This window comes from Mus caroli, chromosome 13, assembly GCF_900094665.2.
Source record: "Mus caroli chromosome 13, CAROLI_EIJ_v1.1, whole genome shotgun sequence".
NCBI lineage: Eukaryota > Metazoa > Chordata > Mammalia > Rodentia > Muridae > Mus > Mus caroli.
In genome coordinates, this window is record NC_034582.1 from 69,275,482 (window position 1) to 69,292,379 (window position 16,898).

General features: G+C 39.1%; 1 protein-coding gene across 1 annotated transcript in view; it reads right to left on the minus strand.

Moving 5' to 3' along the window:
• Positions 1-16,898, minus strand: part of LOC110308055 (zinc finger protein 431-like) — a 356,503-nt gene that overhangs the window by 184,115 nt on the left and 155,490 nt on the right. Inside the window, exons 3-6 of the mRNA XM_029468340.1 lie at positions 6,547-6,673; positions 6,267-6,327; positions 3,909-4,902; positions 3,711-3,826 (exon numbers count right to left, since the gene is read on the minus strand). Coding sequence (XP_029324200.1) covers positions 3,711-3,826; positions 3,909-4,902; positions 6,267-6,327; positions 6,547-6,673 — 1,298 coding nt within the window. The remainder of the gene's footprint in view (positions 1-3,710; positions 3,827-3,908; positions 4,903-6,266; positions 6,328-6,546; positions 6,674-16,898) is intronic.

The window sequence follows — 16,898 nt, forward strand, 5'->3', positions numbered from 1 at the left end:
TATTGTATCTTATGGTATTAACAAATATAAAATGTTAGAATGATGTAAACATTGAAATAGTTTTAACAAAGTAGGATTTATATATAGATTATGAAGGAACTTTCCAACATGAGAAAAAACCTACAAATCTTTGCAAGTTCTGAAGGAATAAGTAAGGTATTTAAGGGACTTAGTATGAGACTTAAAGGAAATCCATATGGAATTAAAGTCTCTGTCCTCAGACAAACATTAATGATAAACTGGCAATAATCTAAGCCTAATTCTATACTGTGTCCAGTCATCATTGAGAAGAGTCAACAGATAAAAGGATTAGGGTTAGGTTAGGTCTAGGGTTAGGGTTGCTGTTAGGGATTAGGGCTAGGATTAGCATTAGTGGTTAGGGTTAGGGGTTAGGGGCTAAAGAATAGCTCAGTGGGTAATAGCACTGACTGCTCTAACGAAGGTCCTGAGTTCAAATTCCAGTAACCACATGGTGGCTCACAACCATCCGTAATGGTGTCTGAAGACAGCTACAGTGTACTTAGATATAAGTTATAATAGATAATTAGATAATAAGGGTTAGGGGTTAGGAATAGGCTCAAACACATTCTCTTTTGTGTGACAAATTTTATAAAGTGTTTGAAAGTGGTGTAAAAGCAGTGATGGAGATCATCTTTTAGCAATACTTGATCAGAATATTTTCACCTTTCCGATACCACCATTGACCTCGGCATGATTCTGGGAAATTCAATTCCAGGTGGAACCGGAGTTTCTAAGTTGTAGAAGTTTTCTAGGTGTGTATGGTGTTGGCTGGGTGGACAGGGCAAGTTCTACTTGCTGTGTTGCAAACCCTGTGTCNGAAAGCAGACATTAGATTAATCCTCAACTTGGTTTTGTGTGTTCTTCAGTAAGGCTGGTGTTGCCTGAAACCACAAGTGTGCCTGAGGGGCTTCAGAGCCCTTGCCTACCTTTCTGATCACCTCTGTTCCCAAAGAGAGCTCTAGAACATGGGGCCTCTGCTTGAAAGATAGATTAGTAGTAACTGGAGAGTCAGAAATATAGAGTTTAGGAGTCACTTTTAATTATTTTTGTAGGAGTTGTAAAGTCTGTGTTTAATTTCTATACATGTACAGCCAAACATAACATTGGTCAAGTACATGTTCTTTCGGTTGGATTTTTCTTAATTCTTTGGATGAAAACATGTTTATTTTTAGGGTTAATATTTTTTAGTCCTTGCCTTCATTCTTTCTCAAATATTGTANACATTCTTGATTGTTGTAGCTTTGTGGTAAGAACAAAAGTCACATTGTATCAAAGTGTGTACCATTCCTTAGTAATCTCATTAAAAATTTTATTGAGTTATTATTTCACATGCCATAGAGATTTGATATCAGCTCTCCTTTTATAAATTCTTATGAATTTTCTTTGGATTTTATTGAATGTGTGCTGCAAATTGAGCATAGCAAACATCCTTTTTTGGGAGGGAATACATCATTTTAATAGTTTTTATGGTAGTATAAAAAGGTAAAAGACATCAAACTACAGTAAGTGTATAAAACTGAAAATGATTTTTTAAAAAGTGTACAAAGCCATAGAAAAGGGAGTTTAGGATAGAATTTGGTAGCACAAAACATGTTGTTTTCATCACATAAATTCTACCAAATATGATTTAATTGAAAAGACAAAAATTGAAAATTAAATGTGGTTTAGAATTGAACAATGAATCTGAATGTGACATGCAACTGCTTATTATCATACAAAAACAAATTTTTACGGCAGACATTGAGATTCTCTACAGATATCAACTAAAATTAGTGAAACAGTGTTGTGTGGTTATACTTGAGGTAAAATGGCATGTAAATAGTTTATATATCTGATGTGTTTGGACATATTATCTACATCCATATAACATCCTTGCCTACCCAAAAAAAAACAGAGAACCATGTTCTCTGTTCATTCTTATTCTCCTATGATTATGTGTGAGTACAGTATTCTCATAAAATGACAAAATTGCTAGGNATCCCAGAAATGGCCTCCATATATTTTCCATGCACTTGGAATTAACTTAAAGAAGTATCAGAATTCTCATGCTTGTTGTAGTTAGATTCATGGTGGCCTAAATTATAAAATAACCTAACTTCTCATTAGTAGATNACAAGCTGGGTGCCTCAGGAGGACACTGACTGAATGAAGGAAGATGATAGCAATGGATGACAGGTGACTCATCTTCATTTTATTCTGATCAAATAACCAGCCTTACTTAGATAGTGACCCTTTTATTTTTGCTTTGGAGAACGGGTTTAGACATTTAACATTTTGATGTATCACGTTGTATATGTTTCACATAAAATTAATGGAGCAATGCTGTATAACATTACATACGTATTTCTATTTTTTATATAGTTGTTTAAACCTCAGTTTTCCTTAAAAAGAAGCTAGACAACTCCTTTGGAATTAAACGAGCAGGAAACTGTAATTCACAATCCAAAGTCGTGAGAACTAACACAAGAAAGTGGTGACCTGGGCTTGTTTCCTGAATGATACAGATTTTTACATTGCTGAGAGCAAAACTTCTGATTTAACAGATGTAGACAGTGCCCAAGAATGANATTGTCATAAACTCCTGTGTGATGCGCACCTTCTAAACTGACAGAATGATAACTATCTGTCAAAGTCATTCCTTCTTAACCATAGTAAGAAGCTTAACCATGGTGAATACAATCAAAAGGTTTCTCTCCAGTACATATTCTTTCATGATGATGAAGCCTACAGAATAGTGCAAAGGCTTCACCATATACTCACAGGGTTTCTGTCTCTAGCAATGTTTCCATTGCTAGGAATAGACACCATGGCCAAGGCAACTCTCATAAAAGCAAACCTTTAATTGGGGCTGGCTTTCAGTTTCAGAGGTTTAGTCCATTTTCATCATAGCAGGAAGCATGGCAACATGCAGGCAGACAAGGAGTTGAGAGTTCTGCATTTTGATCCAAAGGTATCCAGGAAGAGACTGTCTTTCAGGGGCTACCAGGAGGGTCTGTTATGCACTGAGTAGAGCTTCAAAGCCTACCACCAGAGTGATCCACTTCCTCCAACAAGGTCACACCTCTGAATAGAGCTACTCCCTGTGACAAACATATTTAAACTCCCACATTCCACTCCCTGGCCCCCATAAGCTTGTTGGAGTACAGGAATATATGGGGACCATACTTAAACATAGCATAATGAAAAATACATGAGGTCCAACTTTAAGTCCCCATCATCTATACCAGTCTCAAAAATGTTAAAAGTCCAAAGTTCAAAGTCTCTTCTGAAATTCATCCAATCATGTAACTGTAATCAAAGCTGCTGAGTTCTGCTGCTTGCTGGGCCTGGGACATGGCCCCTTCTATTACATTATCACCAGTTTTCTCTTCTCCAACTCCTTTACTGCCTCAGCTTGGCTGTCCTGAACTCAGAGATCTGCAAGGCTCTGTCTGTATCCACAGGCCTAGACCTAAGCTTTTCTTCATCTGCAACTTGTTCTGTATCAGGATGGACTTGAACTCAGAGATCTGCTCGATGCTCATCTTCTAGGGTTTAAGGGCATGTACCACCATGCCTGGACCTATGCTTTCCATTTTATATCTTATATTGAAAACCAAGAGTAGCAATCACAATCCATTTCTTGTCAATTTTAAACATACTTGTATCTCCTTATGTCAATATGTAAACAATAACCAGGTTTCTTTCTTCTATGTGTTCTTTTATGTTGCTGTAGATGACTGTGACTTTTAAATGCTTTACCACATTGATTACATTCATAAGGTTTCTGTCCAGTATATGTTCTTTTATGTCTTTGGAGATTAGTCTTACACCAAAGACTTTACAACATTGATTGCATTCTAAGGTTTCTTTCTAAAATGTGTTCTTGTATGATATTGGAGACTAGCGTGATGTGCAAAAGCTTTACCACATTGACTACATTGATAAGGTTTCTCTCTAGTATGTATTCTTTTATGTATTTGAAGACTATAGTGCGCTGCAAAGGCTTTACCACATTGATTACATTGATAAGGTTTCTCTCCAGTATGTGTTCTTTTATGATATTGAAGACTACTATTTTGTGAAAAGGCTTTATCACATTGATTACATTGATAAGGTTTCTCTCCAGTATGTATTCTTTTATGCTTTTGGAGATTATACTGAACTGCAAAGGCTTTACCACATTGATTACACTCATGAGGTTTCTCTCCAGTATGTGTTCTTTTATGGTTTTGGAGTTGACTAGGTCTTGCAAAAGCTTTACCACATTGAGTGCATACACAAGGTTTCTCTCCAGTATGCTTTATTTTATGATATTGGAGACTAGTGTGATGTGCAAAGGCTTTACCACATTGATTACATTGATAAGGTTTCTCTCCAGTATGTATTCTTTTATGATATTGGAGACTATACTGAAATGCAAAGGCTTTACCACATTGATTACATTCATAACATTTTTCTCCAGTATGTGTTCTTTTATGATGTTGGAGACTATACTGAACTGCAAAGGCTTTACCACATTGATTACATTCATAAGGTTTCTCTCCAGTATGTGTTCTTTTATGATATTGGAGATTACTGTGATATGCAAAGGCTCTACCACACTGATTACATTCATAGGGTTTCTCTCCAGAATGTGTTCTTTTATGTGTATGGAGTTGACTGGGTCTTACAAAAGCTTTACCGCATTGATTACATTCACATGTTTTCTCTCCAGTATGTGTTCTTTTATGATATTGGAGACTACTCTGTTGTGAAAAGGCTTTACCACATTGATTACATTCATAAGGTTTCTGTCCGGTATGTGTTCTCTTATGTATTTGGAGATGATTGTAACATGCAAAGGTTTTACCACATTGATTATGTTCATAGGGTTTCTCTCCAATATGACTTCTTTCATGCCTGCAACGATAATTGGCACATGTGAAAGTTTTACCATATTCAAACACTTTAACAGTCTATATGAATTTTATAATTTGGTCTAATGGTAAAGATGAATCAGATATTAAGGTTTTATCACTTTGTTTATATTCATNGTGTTCCCCCTCATTATGGGTTGTTTTACACCTTTGAAGATATCCATCATGGTAAGAGCATTTATTACATGACTCACATTTATAACATCCTTTTTATATATGAGATTTTTATATGATGTATTTTGCATGTCTGAAGATCAATGGAATAAGTCAAAGCTTTAGCACACTATAGTATATATATATATAGTTTGAGTCAAACCACATTTGCAAAGTGACCAGGACAAAGAGAATAATTGCCAAATACCTAGTACCTTAGGGATTTTCTGCAGTTTGACTTTGGGCATTGTCCCTGTAAACTCAGAAAACCTAGTAACTGCAAACTTATATCATATTCAGATAGCCTACCAAAGGCAGAATACTACATATCTTCTCATTGTTCTGAGACAGAAACAAGGGAATTGCTTCTTTCAATTTTCCTATGTTCACATGGCTTTTATACATTGTGACACATGATATACGTATTAAAAGAAGAATAACAAATGAAAAGTTTCCACACTGCATTCACACAGTTTGACATTTCACTCCTCATAAACATGTGGATTAAGGTTTGTCCAAGACAACATTCTTGACTCTCATAAATTGCCCTCTCAATAAACTTCGCAAAGTCACTACAAGTATATGAGCATCATCAACTTTACCATGGACTATTTGCTTATTAGAAGATTTTGGATGGGAGTTGGAAAGATGGCTCAGTGGTTAAGAGCAGAGGTCCTGAGTTTGACTCCCAGCAACCACATGGTTGCTCACAACCATCTGTAATGGGATCTGATGCCCTCTTCTGGTGTGTCTGAAAACACCTTCAGTGTACTCTTATACATAAAATAAATAGTTCTTAAAAAAAAAAAAGGATATGTGAAGTGAGGTATGGGGCATGCACTCTTTTAAAAAATAGGTTTTGGAGCTATAACCTATTCAATGTGTATACCTTTTGCAATATCTAAGTGTTATGAGACTGAACGATTGGTAGTTCTACAGCATAGCTCTAATGCAGCTACAAATCAAATAAAGATATTGGTTAAGTTACTGTAGCCTTATCTTTGTTCTTAGAGGAATGCCTTGTAAACACAAATCAGGTAACTGACATTGAGGTACATGGTTCTGTGAAAATATTATAATCATAGCTACACTTAAAGGANTGATATTTTACACTCTTGTTTTTCTTTAGAGCTTCTAAGAAATACTAAAATTTCCTCAGAGTTGTATTTGTATCAGCTTGCACAAGAAAATTACCTTTCATGTCTTCTAGAACTTTGACAATGTTCTTCAATATGATGGTCTTGCCAATTGTAGCCTAAAACGCAATATCAGAAAATGAATAATATAGTATTGGAAATTAGACAAAATTCAAGTTACAGTGAATTTNCACAGTACTGTGAAAGCTGTGAACATTCCTTGAACCTGATTTACTCAGCTCATTCTTCCTCATTTTCAATTGAAATAACATAAGATCAATAACAAAAAAACATGTGTTCCCTTATTTTGAAAAGCAAAAGAAAATTCACAGTCTTACCTATAGCAGTGATGTTCTGGTAGGTCTCCAACATCACCTCTTCATAGAGACTTTTCTGGGAAGAATCCAGCAAATCCCACTCTTCCCCAGTGAAGTTCACATGCACATCATCATAAGTCACTGCATCCTAAAATATCCCATACATGTATACAACACAAAGCATGATACTAACATCACTGTAAAATAAATATATGCTTCCTTGACAATATATTCACATAATTCTGGTGCTTNCTCCACTTATTTCCTGACACAGAAGTTATAATCTAATCAGCAAGNTATTTTAGAAGGAAACTGAATTATGTGTTCACCTGTGTCACTTCTGAACCCTTTGAATAGGATATAGCCTTGCAAGACAAATTACAATTGATAGAGGGGGAAGGAGAGAGGCAAACAGATCAACATTATTAAGCACACATCAGAGAAATTGTATGAACAATCACAAAATACAAAAATGATGGGCAAGCTGGGTATGTTTGCTCATGGCTTTAATCCCATAGGCACAGGCAGGTGTATGTCATTGAGTTCCATGCCAGCCTGGGCTACAAGTTCCAGGACAGCAAGAGGTGTGTATTAAGACCCTCATTCCCCTGCAAAATGCAGTCAAGCCAACAAAAAAAACATAGAAAGAATTCAGAGATCTTTATTGAAGTTGCCTTTTCCAGACTCAGTATGAGGTCTATTGCCTTTTGTTTTGTATCTTGTTTGGTCTTTTTTGGCTGTCTACTCTTGGAGGTTTGTTCTTTTCTGAAGAGGAAATGGAGCAGGGAGAGTGGATCTGGGGAAGAGGGAAGGTAGGCTCGACTTATGAGAATTAGAGGGATGAAAAACAGTGGTCAGTGTACATTGTATAAGAGAAGAATTTATTCCAATTTAAAAACATTAATTCAATTTTTCCTAATTGTAAATGCAAAGGAGAGAAGCAATAATGAACATAGAGAAGCAAAATAGGAAAGACCAGAAAGGAATGACTTTGACAGATAGTTATCATTCTGTCTCTTTAGAAGGTGAGCATCACACAGGAGTTTATGACAAGCTCATTCTTGGGCGCTGTCTACATCTGTTAAATCAGAAGTTTTGCTCTCAGCAATGTGAGATCTGTATCACACAGGAAACAAGCCCAGGTCACTTTCTTGTATTAGTTCTCACGACTTTGGATTATAGAATTACAGAGTTTCCTGCTCATTTCATTCCAAAAGAGTAGCCTTGCTTTTCTTTAAGGAAAACTAATGTTTAAACAAGTATTTTTAAAAACTGAACTACATATGTAATGTCATACAGTATTTCTTCATTAATTTTATATATTAAACATATATAAACTGATATATAAAAATACTAAATGTCTAAACACATTCTCCAAAGCAAGAATCAAAGTGTCACCACCTCAGTTTAGCTTTTTGATCATAAAAAAAAAAAGTTGAGACACTTGTCAAAGACATTTTTATTTAACTATAACTTACTGTCATTCTTTAAATTCAAACAAAACAGTCTGTTTCTTAATGCCATTTTTACTTTTTCATGCAATATGATTCATTAGCAGAAAGCTCCCACACCATCCAAATAAAGCAACTTTCTGCATTTTAATGTATCCTATAATAGCACATTTGCTTATCATCTTTGAAACAACTCTTGCTACAAAAAATTCACATACCAACCAAAAAAAAATGTTGTAACAACCCTCTGAAGGTGATTTTTTTTTTCAACTAGATTTTGTGTTCTTTCTGCCATTCATTTTCTAGTGTTACCAGTAGTGTAAACAAGATGGCTGAAACTCTCATGCTCATCTGCCAAATGAGAGTGCATTAAAGATTAAAATCAGATGGGAGAAAGAATTGGGCAGATTGACAGTGCCTAAGCTGTAATTACATGCTGTTTTGTAATGGATATAGCACTGACTGTGAGAGTATAATCCTTTATAAGTGTATAATCCTTTAACCATTGCTATCGTCTTCACTCATTCACCTCAGTGTCCTCCTGAGGCACCCAGCTTGTCATCTACTAATGAGAAGTTAGGTTATTTTATAATTTAGGCCACCATGAATCTAAATGCAACAAGCAGGAGAAGTCTGATACTTCTTTAAATTTATTTCAAGTACCTGGAAAATATGCTGAGGAGATTTCTGGGATCCATTGCAATTCTGTCATTTTATGGGAACTCTGTATACTGTACTCACACATAAACATGGAATAATAAGAATGCATAGAGCACATGGTTTCCTGGTTGTTTGTGGTAGCTAATGATGTTATATGAATGTAAATCTGTGCAATTTTACCTCAAGTATATCACCTATCCACCTACCCAACACCATGCATACCTTTCCTAGGTATGCATACCTCTGCATCTCAGAAACTCCTTTTGTACCCTGAAATTGAATTTCCTTGAATCATGCCAAGGTACATAGTATTAGTGGAAAGGTAAAAAGATTCTGATCAAGTACTACCAAAGGATGATCCCCATCACCTCCTTTATACCACTTTCAAAACTATTTATAAAAGTTGTCACACAAAAATGAATGAAAAGGGGCTGGTGAGATGGCTCAGTGTGTAAGAGCACCCGACTGCTCTTCCGAAGGTCCAGAGTTCAAATCCCAGCAACCACATGGTGGCTCACAACCATCCGTAACGAGATCTGGCNTGGTGGCTCACAACCATCCGTAACGAGATCTGGCGCCCTCTTCTGGAGTGTCTGAAGACAGCTACAGTGTACTTACATATAATAAATAAATAAATAAATAAATAAATAAATAAATAAATTGAAAAATGAATTCAAAAATTCTAGAAACTAGAACTTCAATTTTCCAATCTGTCTTCTACGGCACACCAAAAGCAATGCTTGTGTGTGCACACTGGAAAGGGATATTATAAGCACCAGGACTTTCCACTACCAGGGTTTCAGTGTCTTCCTGTCACATCTCATCTCATCCCATCCCCCTTTTCACCCACTCATCCAGGGAATACACACTCAGGTAAGGTAAGAGGTCACGGGCCTCTGCCCAAGCCACCACATGGACCAAAACTGAACCACAGTCCCACCCACAGGCCATCTCAGTTCAAGCAGATAAGACTCAGCATGCTCTTCCTGGTCTGGAGTGCCCCCCATACTCACCATGACATGGCTCATGGTCTCCCTCACTGCTCTCTACACCTACATCAGGACAATCCTTGAAAGAACCTGAAAGCTACCTCCCACTAGTGATCCTGATTGCTAGGCCTGTCCAAAGTCCCTCATTAGCTTAGACAACCAAGCTAGGCCTCAGGACAGAGAGATCTACTAGGGGATCAGAAATCAAATGACTCAGACAGCTGAGGCCTTCCTAGTTCTGCCCTTCCACCCTAGGGACAGACAGAGCCCTACTCTGGGAAATCTGAATTTTAGTAGAACTTTCCAGTCTCCCAGAGGACTTCCTGTTACTCTTCCATGGCACAGGGTCCTTTGTATGTACATTCCATTACATAATATCCAGTGGAGTCATCTCTACCTCATAGCTGGGAAGTCCTAGAGCCAAACTTCTGTCAAATCAAATAGTAACAACAATTAAAGCAAAATGTGGCCATTAATTTGAAAACAAGAAGTGGTCAATGGGAGGTGAGTGAAAAGAAAGAAATGAAAGAAAAGACATGGCTTCTCCTAGTTATGGTGTAGGAGAAATTTTATTATTGATAAAAGGGAGAGTATAGCAAGACATGGGGACATCTGGGAAATTTCAGAGTGGGGATGACCCAAGCTAAGTAAGCAGAGAGAAGAGGGTACAAGGTAGAGGGTGAACCAGATCAAGAGGTCAGTGTTCTAGACAAGGGACTGAGGTATACATTTTACATATCAAAGCAGACCTGGCCTCCAGGTTTTCCCAGCACCCATCAGTCCCTATCTGCATAACCTGCCCCCGAATTTGAACTTTCCAGCCCAGAGGCTGGGCTGGCTTCTCTCAGAGGCTCTTTCCTATATGATCCAGACATTGTGGTCTCCTCTTGCTCCTTCCCTTCCCTTCTCTCTGTGCACACAACCTAATGTCTTTCTTTTCCCTCTCAAGCCACCCCTCCCAAAGAGACTTCCCCAATAAACCTACATTTAATCTAATTTAATCTGGATTCAACTGGCTTATTTCAAAGGCAGAGAAATAACCTAACATCCTTGAAGAAATAACCTATCAATTAGGAGGGTAAATTATAGATAAAAAAAGACCAGCTAACAAAATGGTTGGATTACATAAGGAAGGGCAGCTGAGAGACAGACAGACCAACCCCTGGCCTAGAGGGCAGTTCTACCAGGCACACCTTGAAACAGGAAGGAACTGAGGAATGTCAGAGAGAACTGACAGCCACATCTACTTTGATCTGTTAGATAGGCACCACAGTCATTTGTCCCAGGGTTTGAGACTTAGCAGTAGAAAAAAAATGAGAAGGTTCAAATGATTAATTATAATTCTCAAAAATTATTTAAAAAGTTTGAACAGGCTTTATGGTCCAATATTGTTCAGAGACTAGACATATGTATTAGAGCACACCAAATATTATTCATACCTTTTCTCTCAGGTTGTGCACTTTCAGACAAAAATATAACAATCTTTTTTTTTTAAGATTTATTTATTTATTATATGTAAGTACACTGTAGCTGTCTTCAGACACTCCAGAAGAGGGAGTCAGATCTCGTTACAGATGGTTGTGAGCCACCATGCTGGGATTTGAACTCCGGACCTTCGGAAGAGCAGTCGGTGCTTACCAACTGAGCCATCTCACTAGCCCTAACAATCTTGATATGCACAGTGACACCAGTTTGTACAGATCTTCTGTATTGGTTGAACTAGTGTAACTACAGAAATTTGGCCTCTAGGAATAAATTAAGTTCCATATCCATATTCTTGAAGTTTCCAAAATGGCCAGTTTTGACTTTTACTGATCACTTAAAATTGATTACCTGAGTACTCAGTGCTAAAGCCAACTACTGTCAAAACAGGAAACTCCCACTTTCTTTCCTCCACAGCCTTTCTGTGCTGACTTCACCAGCTTTAAAGCTGGTCGATGAATTCAATTGTTACATGGGTCCCTCTTTATCTATAATTCTCAAAAAAAGCCATGGAGGATAGAGGACTGTCATTCACTAATGCCTTTTCCTTTACACTGAGCAATAGGGCCCAGACTGAAAGGTGTATGACTCTCCTGAAGGTACAGTGCAGCAGAGCCAGGATTAGGTCTTCAAAGCAAGTCTTAACTACATATAATGACCAAAGTCTCAGCTACAGAATACACTGCTCTAAACAGAAACAAATATCAAAGCCTCCGAGCAAAAGGAATGAAATTCTTAATGATGAGGAAACTTTAATTCTTAATGATGAGGAAACTTTGGAGAATAGAAACAAACAAGAGATTACAGCTGTGGTAAAGAAAATGAAATTCAAAAAGTAATACCAACAATTAACTTTTTAAAAAGATAAATATATTTGACAAAACACATAGGTATACTAACTTTGAAAAAGAGCAGACATACCTGGTAGAGAGAATGACACTAATAAGACAGTGTGTGACCTTGTCCCTATGTGCAATGTTACTGCTGACAAACACAGCACAGCCAATGGTTTGTCTCAAATTTCTGAGCTGACTTAACTGTATCAGTGAGCATTCCACATACCTCCACAGGACAACATTGGTAATTCAATATTCACTGACTCAAGTTAACATACCCAAATTATTCACCCCTGCAATCTGGTCTGTTTTTCTTCACATACATGAATTAATACATGCTAGGAAATTACAAAATCACTCACCCTGCTTGTATAAGGTTTTTCTTCATAATGGTGCTCTCTGCAGCTGACTCCCTTAAACTTTAATCTGTGATGTAGCTATTGCCTATCCTATTTCACTGTGCAGTGCACACAGTTCCTCATGTACTGGTCTGAAGGCAGAAGCCATGCTTCACATGCACATCCTTTTCCTGTTGCTGCAATGGGCAGTTCACTACATGACTCCAATGGGTGATTTTAAAACTCTCTTGGGGTACAGCCTTTTAACTAAAGAATTTAGGAAGTTTAATCAAGAGGCCAGCAAGGTCATTTCCATGGGGAGCAACAGACCGGCAGCAAGGTGACCTGAGTCAAAAAAGCTTTTTTTGGAAACATCTTTCTAAAAGGCTGAAGATACAGTAGTCTTAGACTTAACATGCCTTCCCAGGGAGAAATCACTCTATACAAAATTAAAGATTACTTTTTAAAAAAATCTCTATAATGATAGCACAAACTCAGCTCTATCTAATGCTCTTTTAGGATCAGGCTTCATGTTATAGTTTGGACAGTTTAAACAGGGACAGGAGACTGCAAGTCTAGCCAATGAGGTAGATGGGAGATTTTTACAGCAAAGATATTCCAGAAACTATTTCTTAAGTACACTAGTGCCCTAATCCAAAGGTTGATTTTTCAGTGACAGGGGACTAAGTCCAAGGACCCAGAGGATGAAAAAGCCAAAAAGTAGAAGGTAGAATGTATAAAAGTGTGCTGGAGAGATGGCTTTGCGGTTAAGAGCGCCAACTGCTCTTCCAGAGGTCCTGAGTTCAATTCCCAGCAGCCACAAGGTGGCTCACAACCATCTGTAATGGGATCTAATGCCCTCTTCTGGTGTGTCTGAAGAGAGCAATCATATACATATATATATATATATATGTGTGTGTGTGTGTGTGTATCTTTAAAAACGAAAAAAAAAGAATGAATAAAAGTTGTGATGGGGAGATCTTGCAGGAGCCATGTCTTGTGCTAAGTAAAGCTCTTAAGAATAGCATCCTGTATACTACTTACAGAGAGAAGATGGAAATAAATGGGAGACTTCTAAGAAGCTGCANAAGATTACTCCTTATCTCAAGAACATTACTCCTGGGCAGTGGTGGTGCAGGCCTTTAACCCCAGTACTTGGGAGGCAGAGGCAGGAAGATTTCTGAATTCAAGGCCAGCCTGGTCTTCAGGACAGCCATGGCTACACATAGAAACCCTGTCTCGAAAAACCAGAAAAAAAAGAAAGAAAAAAAAAGAACATTACTGGCCAAGCCTACAGCCTACAGTGGCCTTACAACTAATAACCACAGCCCCACATGGCAGAAAGAGTTGGGTTCTGAGGATATAAATTGTCATGAAGGCCTTGGCCCCAGACCATTACCACCTTTCCCAAGGATATTCCTGGCTTTAGAAAAGGAGCTCTATTTTATTCTTAATACATTGTAGTCATAGCAAAAGCTCCCAAGGGCTAGGCCCCAGTCCATTATTGGCTCTGCCAAGTATGTTCCTGGGTTTGAGAAGGAGTTGTCATTCTTTATTCATGAGGGCTTTAGGGAAAGACTTACTTGATAAGGCTAGCCCTTCATACAACAGTGTTTCTCTTTCTCTCTCTCTCTCTCTCTCTCTCTCTCTCTCTTTTTAATTGTTTTATTTATTTACATTCCAAACATTGCACCACTATCTGGTCTCCCCTCTCAGGATGCTTTACCTATTCCCTCTCCCCTTTGCCTTTGAGACCATGCTCGATCACCCCATCTCCACTCCTCTCATCCACTCACCCACCACCACCTCACCTTCCTCATTCTCCTTCCCTGGGGCATCATGTCTCTACAAGATTAGGTGTATAGTCTCTCACTCAGTACAGGCAATGCAGTCCTCTGCTACATATGTTCCTGGGACCATGGGCCAGCCCATGTATGCTCTTTGGTTGATGGCTTAGTCTTTGTGAGCCACGAGGGATCTGGGTTACTTGATTCCCCTAACTGTTCCATAGGGGTCCCTGACTGGAGTTATTGGTTGGCTGTAAGTATCTGCATCTGTCTCAGTTGCTGATAGAGCCTCTCAGAGGACAGCCATGCTCGGCTCCTGTTTGCAAGCACATAGATGTTTTTCCTTCTCAAATGGATGTCAACCAGTGTAGTCTTTCCCATGTGGCAGAACTATGCTTTTCTCAATTAGAAAATGGGGATTTCAGGCACACCAGTCCTTAATGTTGATTGTGACTCTAATGATGGACTGAGCAGCTTGTTACAGACCTGCTTTTTGTTATGAGCATGTACCAAGTGGCTGGTTGTACATCACAGTTCTCTCCTTTGTTATGGTTTGGAGCCAGATGTTTAGACAAACCTGGTGAGCAAACATGTAAATCCTAGCATCCTAGTCTCTAACCAGCCTGCTTAGCATACTAATCTGTGGGGTGTTTTTGACGCAGTCCTCCATCAGCTAAATGCTACTTACTGTCACTATTTCCTAAGCTTGGTAAGTCCTTTACATCATCAATTCTACCCTACTACATCTCAGCTTAATATGGGAGTGCTACCCAACACATGAGATGCCTTTTAACAGCTCTACAAAATTAACTACAAATGGATCTTACACCTAATAGATAAATGGTAAGGGCAAAACATAGAAGATTCAAGAGAAACTAGGGCTCTCCAAGTTTGGCATCCTGCCCATGATATTTCTACAAGCAAGCCCCTAGTCCAAATGTTTAGAGCAGATTCCGCCCTGATACTGATGTTATTCAGAGTTCACCACCTGTTTTAGCAAGTGAGGAGCATCACAAAGGACCGCACAGGTGGCCACATCTGGTTACATCTGGGTGATGCTTTCCATTCAGTCCCAGAGAGGACCCACCACCTCAGCTCGCACTGCTCAGCCACCTGCCCCTACCCATTATAGACAGTAACCCTGCGCTTACCATGTTTCAAAAATCGGAGCTTACTTGAGGTCCCCTCAAAGCACCCAACAGCAGAGCTCAAAGCAGGATACAGAGACTCATTCAAGCCCGCGCAGCCAAAACAAAACTTCCAGCAAGGCATCCGAAGAACCCGCCTCATTGTCTGACTGGCAGTTCCGCAGGGGAGCCTTGATTGGCCAGTGAGCCTTACCCCTCCTCTAGGTTAAAGTGTGTTTCCCGTCCCGGGCCAGGCCTTTTACAGATCCCGGGAGTGGTTTGCATTCCGGTAGCATTTGTGCCTGTCCACCAAGAGCCTCGTCTATCTCTCGTCCCATGCAGCCCTGGGGAGGACCCACCATTGCAGCTCCGGCCATCCGCCTGCTCCTCCCCTTTGTGGGCAGTGATCTCACACTCACCATGTCTCAACTTCGGAGCTTACTTGAGGTCCCCTCACAGCACAAGCAGAACGAAAATAACCATTAAAGCCTGCACAGCCGAAACAAACGTGCAGCAAGCCACACGGAAGAACCCTCCTCATTGTCTGACTGGCAGTTCCGCCCGGGGGCCTTGATTGGCCAGTGAGTCTTACCCCTCCTCAAGGTTAAATAGAGCTTCCAGTTCTGGGTCAGACCTTTTCCAGATCTCAGGTCTGATTTGCACGCCAGTAGCATTTGTGCCTATCCTCCAAGCCGTGGGAGAGGACACACCATTTCAGCTCAGGCTCTTCAGCCGCCTGCTCCTCCCCTTTGTGGGCAGTGGTCCTGCACTCACCATGACCTCCTTCGTAGCTTGCTTGAGCTTTCTTCACAGGAGTTCCCCTTCTTCAAGGTGGATAGCCTGTTACTGAACTTGGAGTGGAGGTATCAATCAGGATATTAACATTAAAGAGGATTTTAGGAAACAAGAGTTTTGTTTTGTGGCTTCATGCTGGGCTCAGGGAAACTGCAGCTCCTTTTCAACAAAAAAGTATGAAACAACCTTGGGGGGTAAAAAAAACAGGAAACATGACAAACTGTAGAGCACTATTATTAGCCAGCACATCTTCCTCAGTGGCAAGGTGGAGAAAAACCACAGTTGTCTTAGTACAGAAAAACGCACCTCATCTCATAGGATGAATTTCTCTATGTATGTAGAAAGGGGATTTAACAGAATGACTCACAGACAGTGGTCCTCCTAGTCCAATAATGGCTGAGCAGATTCATTGCCAAGGGAAACTAGAAAAAATCAAGGGCTTGTTCAGTTCACGTTGCTTGATATCTCAGCGGATCTTGAGTACTTCCCACAATTCTGAAGAAATAAGTACTTACTAATGCCAGTTTCAAAACAGAACAAAACAAATGAATGAATAAACAAAACACCTTGCTAAAAAATGTAGGGAAGGAAGAAGACAATTTGAAAGAAGACAATATCCAGTAAAGCCTCATTAAAAACAAATAAATCAATACAAAGACTGACAACAACCATCTTCATACCTTCAGCTTCATTGAATTAAAATAATCACAGCAGGACTTTTTAAATGTTACTAAATCTAAAAACAAACAAACAAACAGGACATGCCTGGCCAGTACTTTTAAAAAGTAGAAGGGGGATAACTACTTATGTGAAATTGTCTCCATACATACTTAGTCAGGGTTTCTATTCCTGCACAAACATCATGACCAAGAAGCAAGTTGGGGAGGAAAGGGTTTATTTGGCTTACA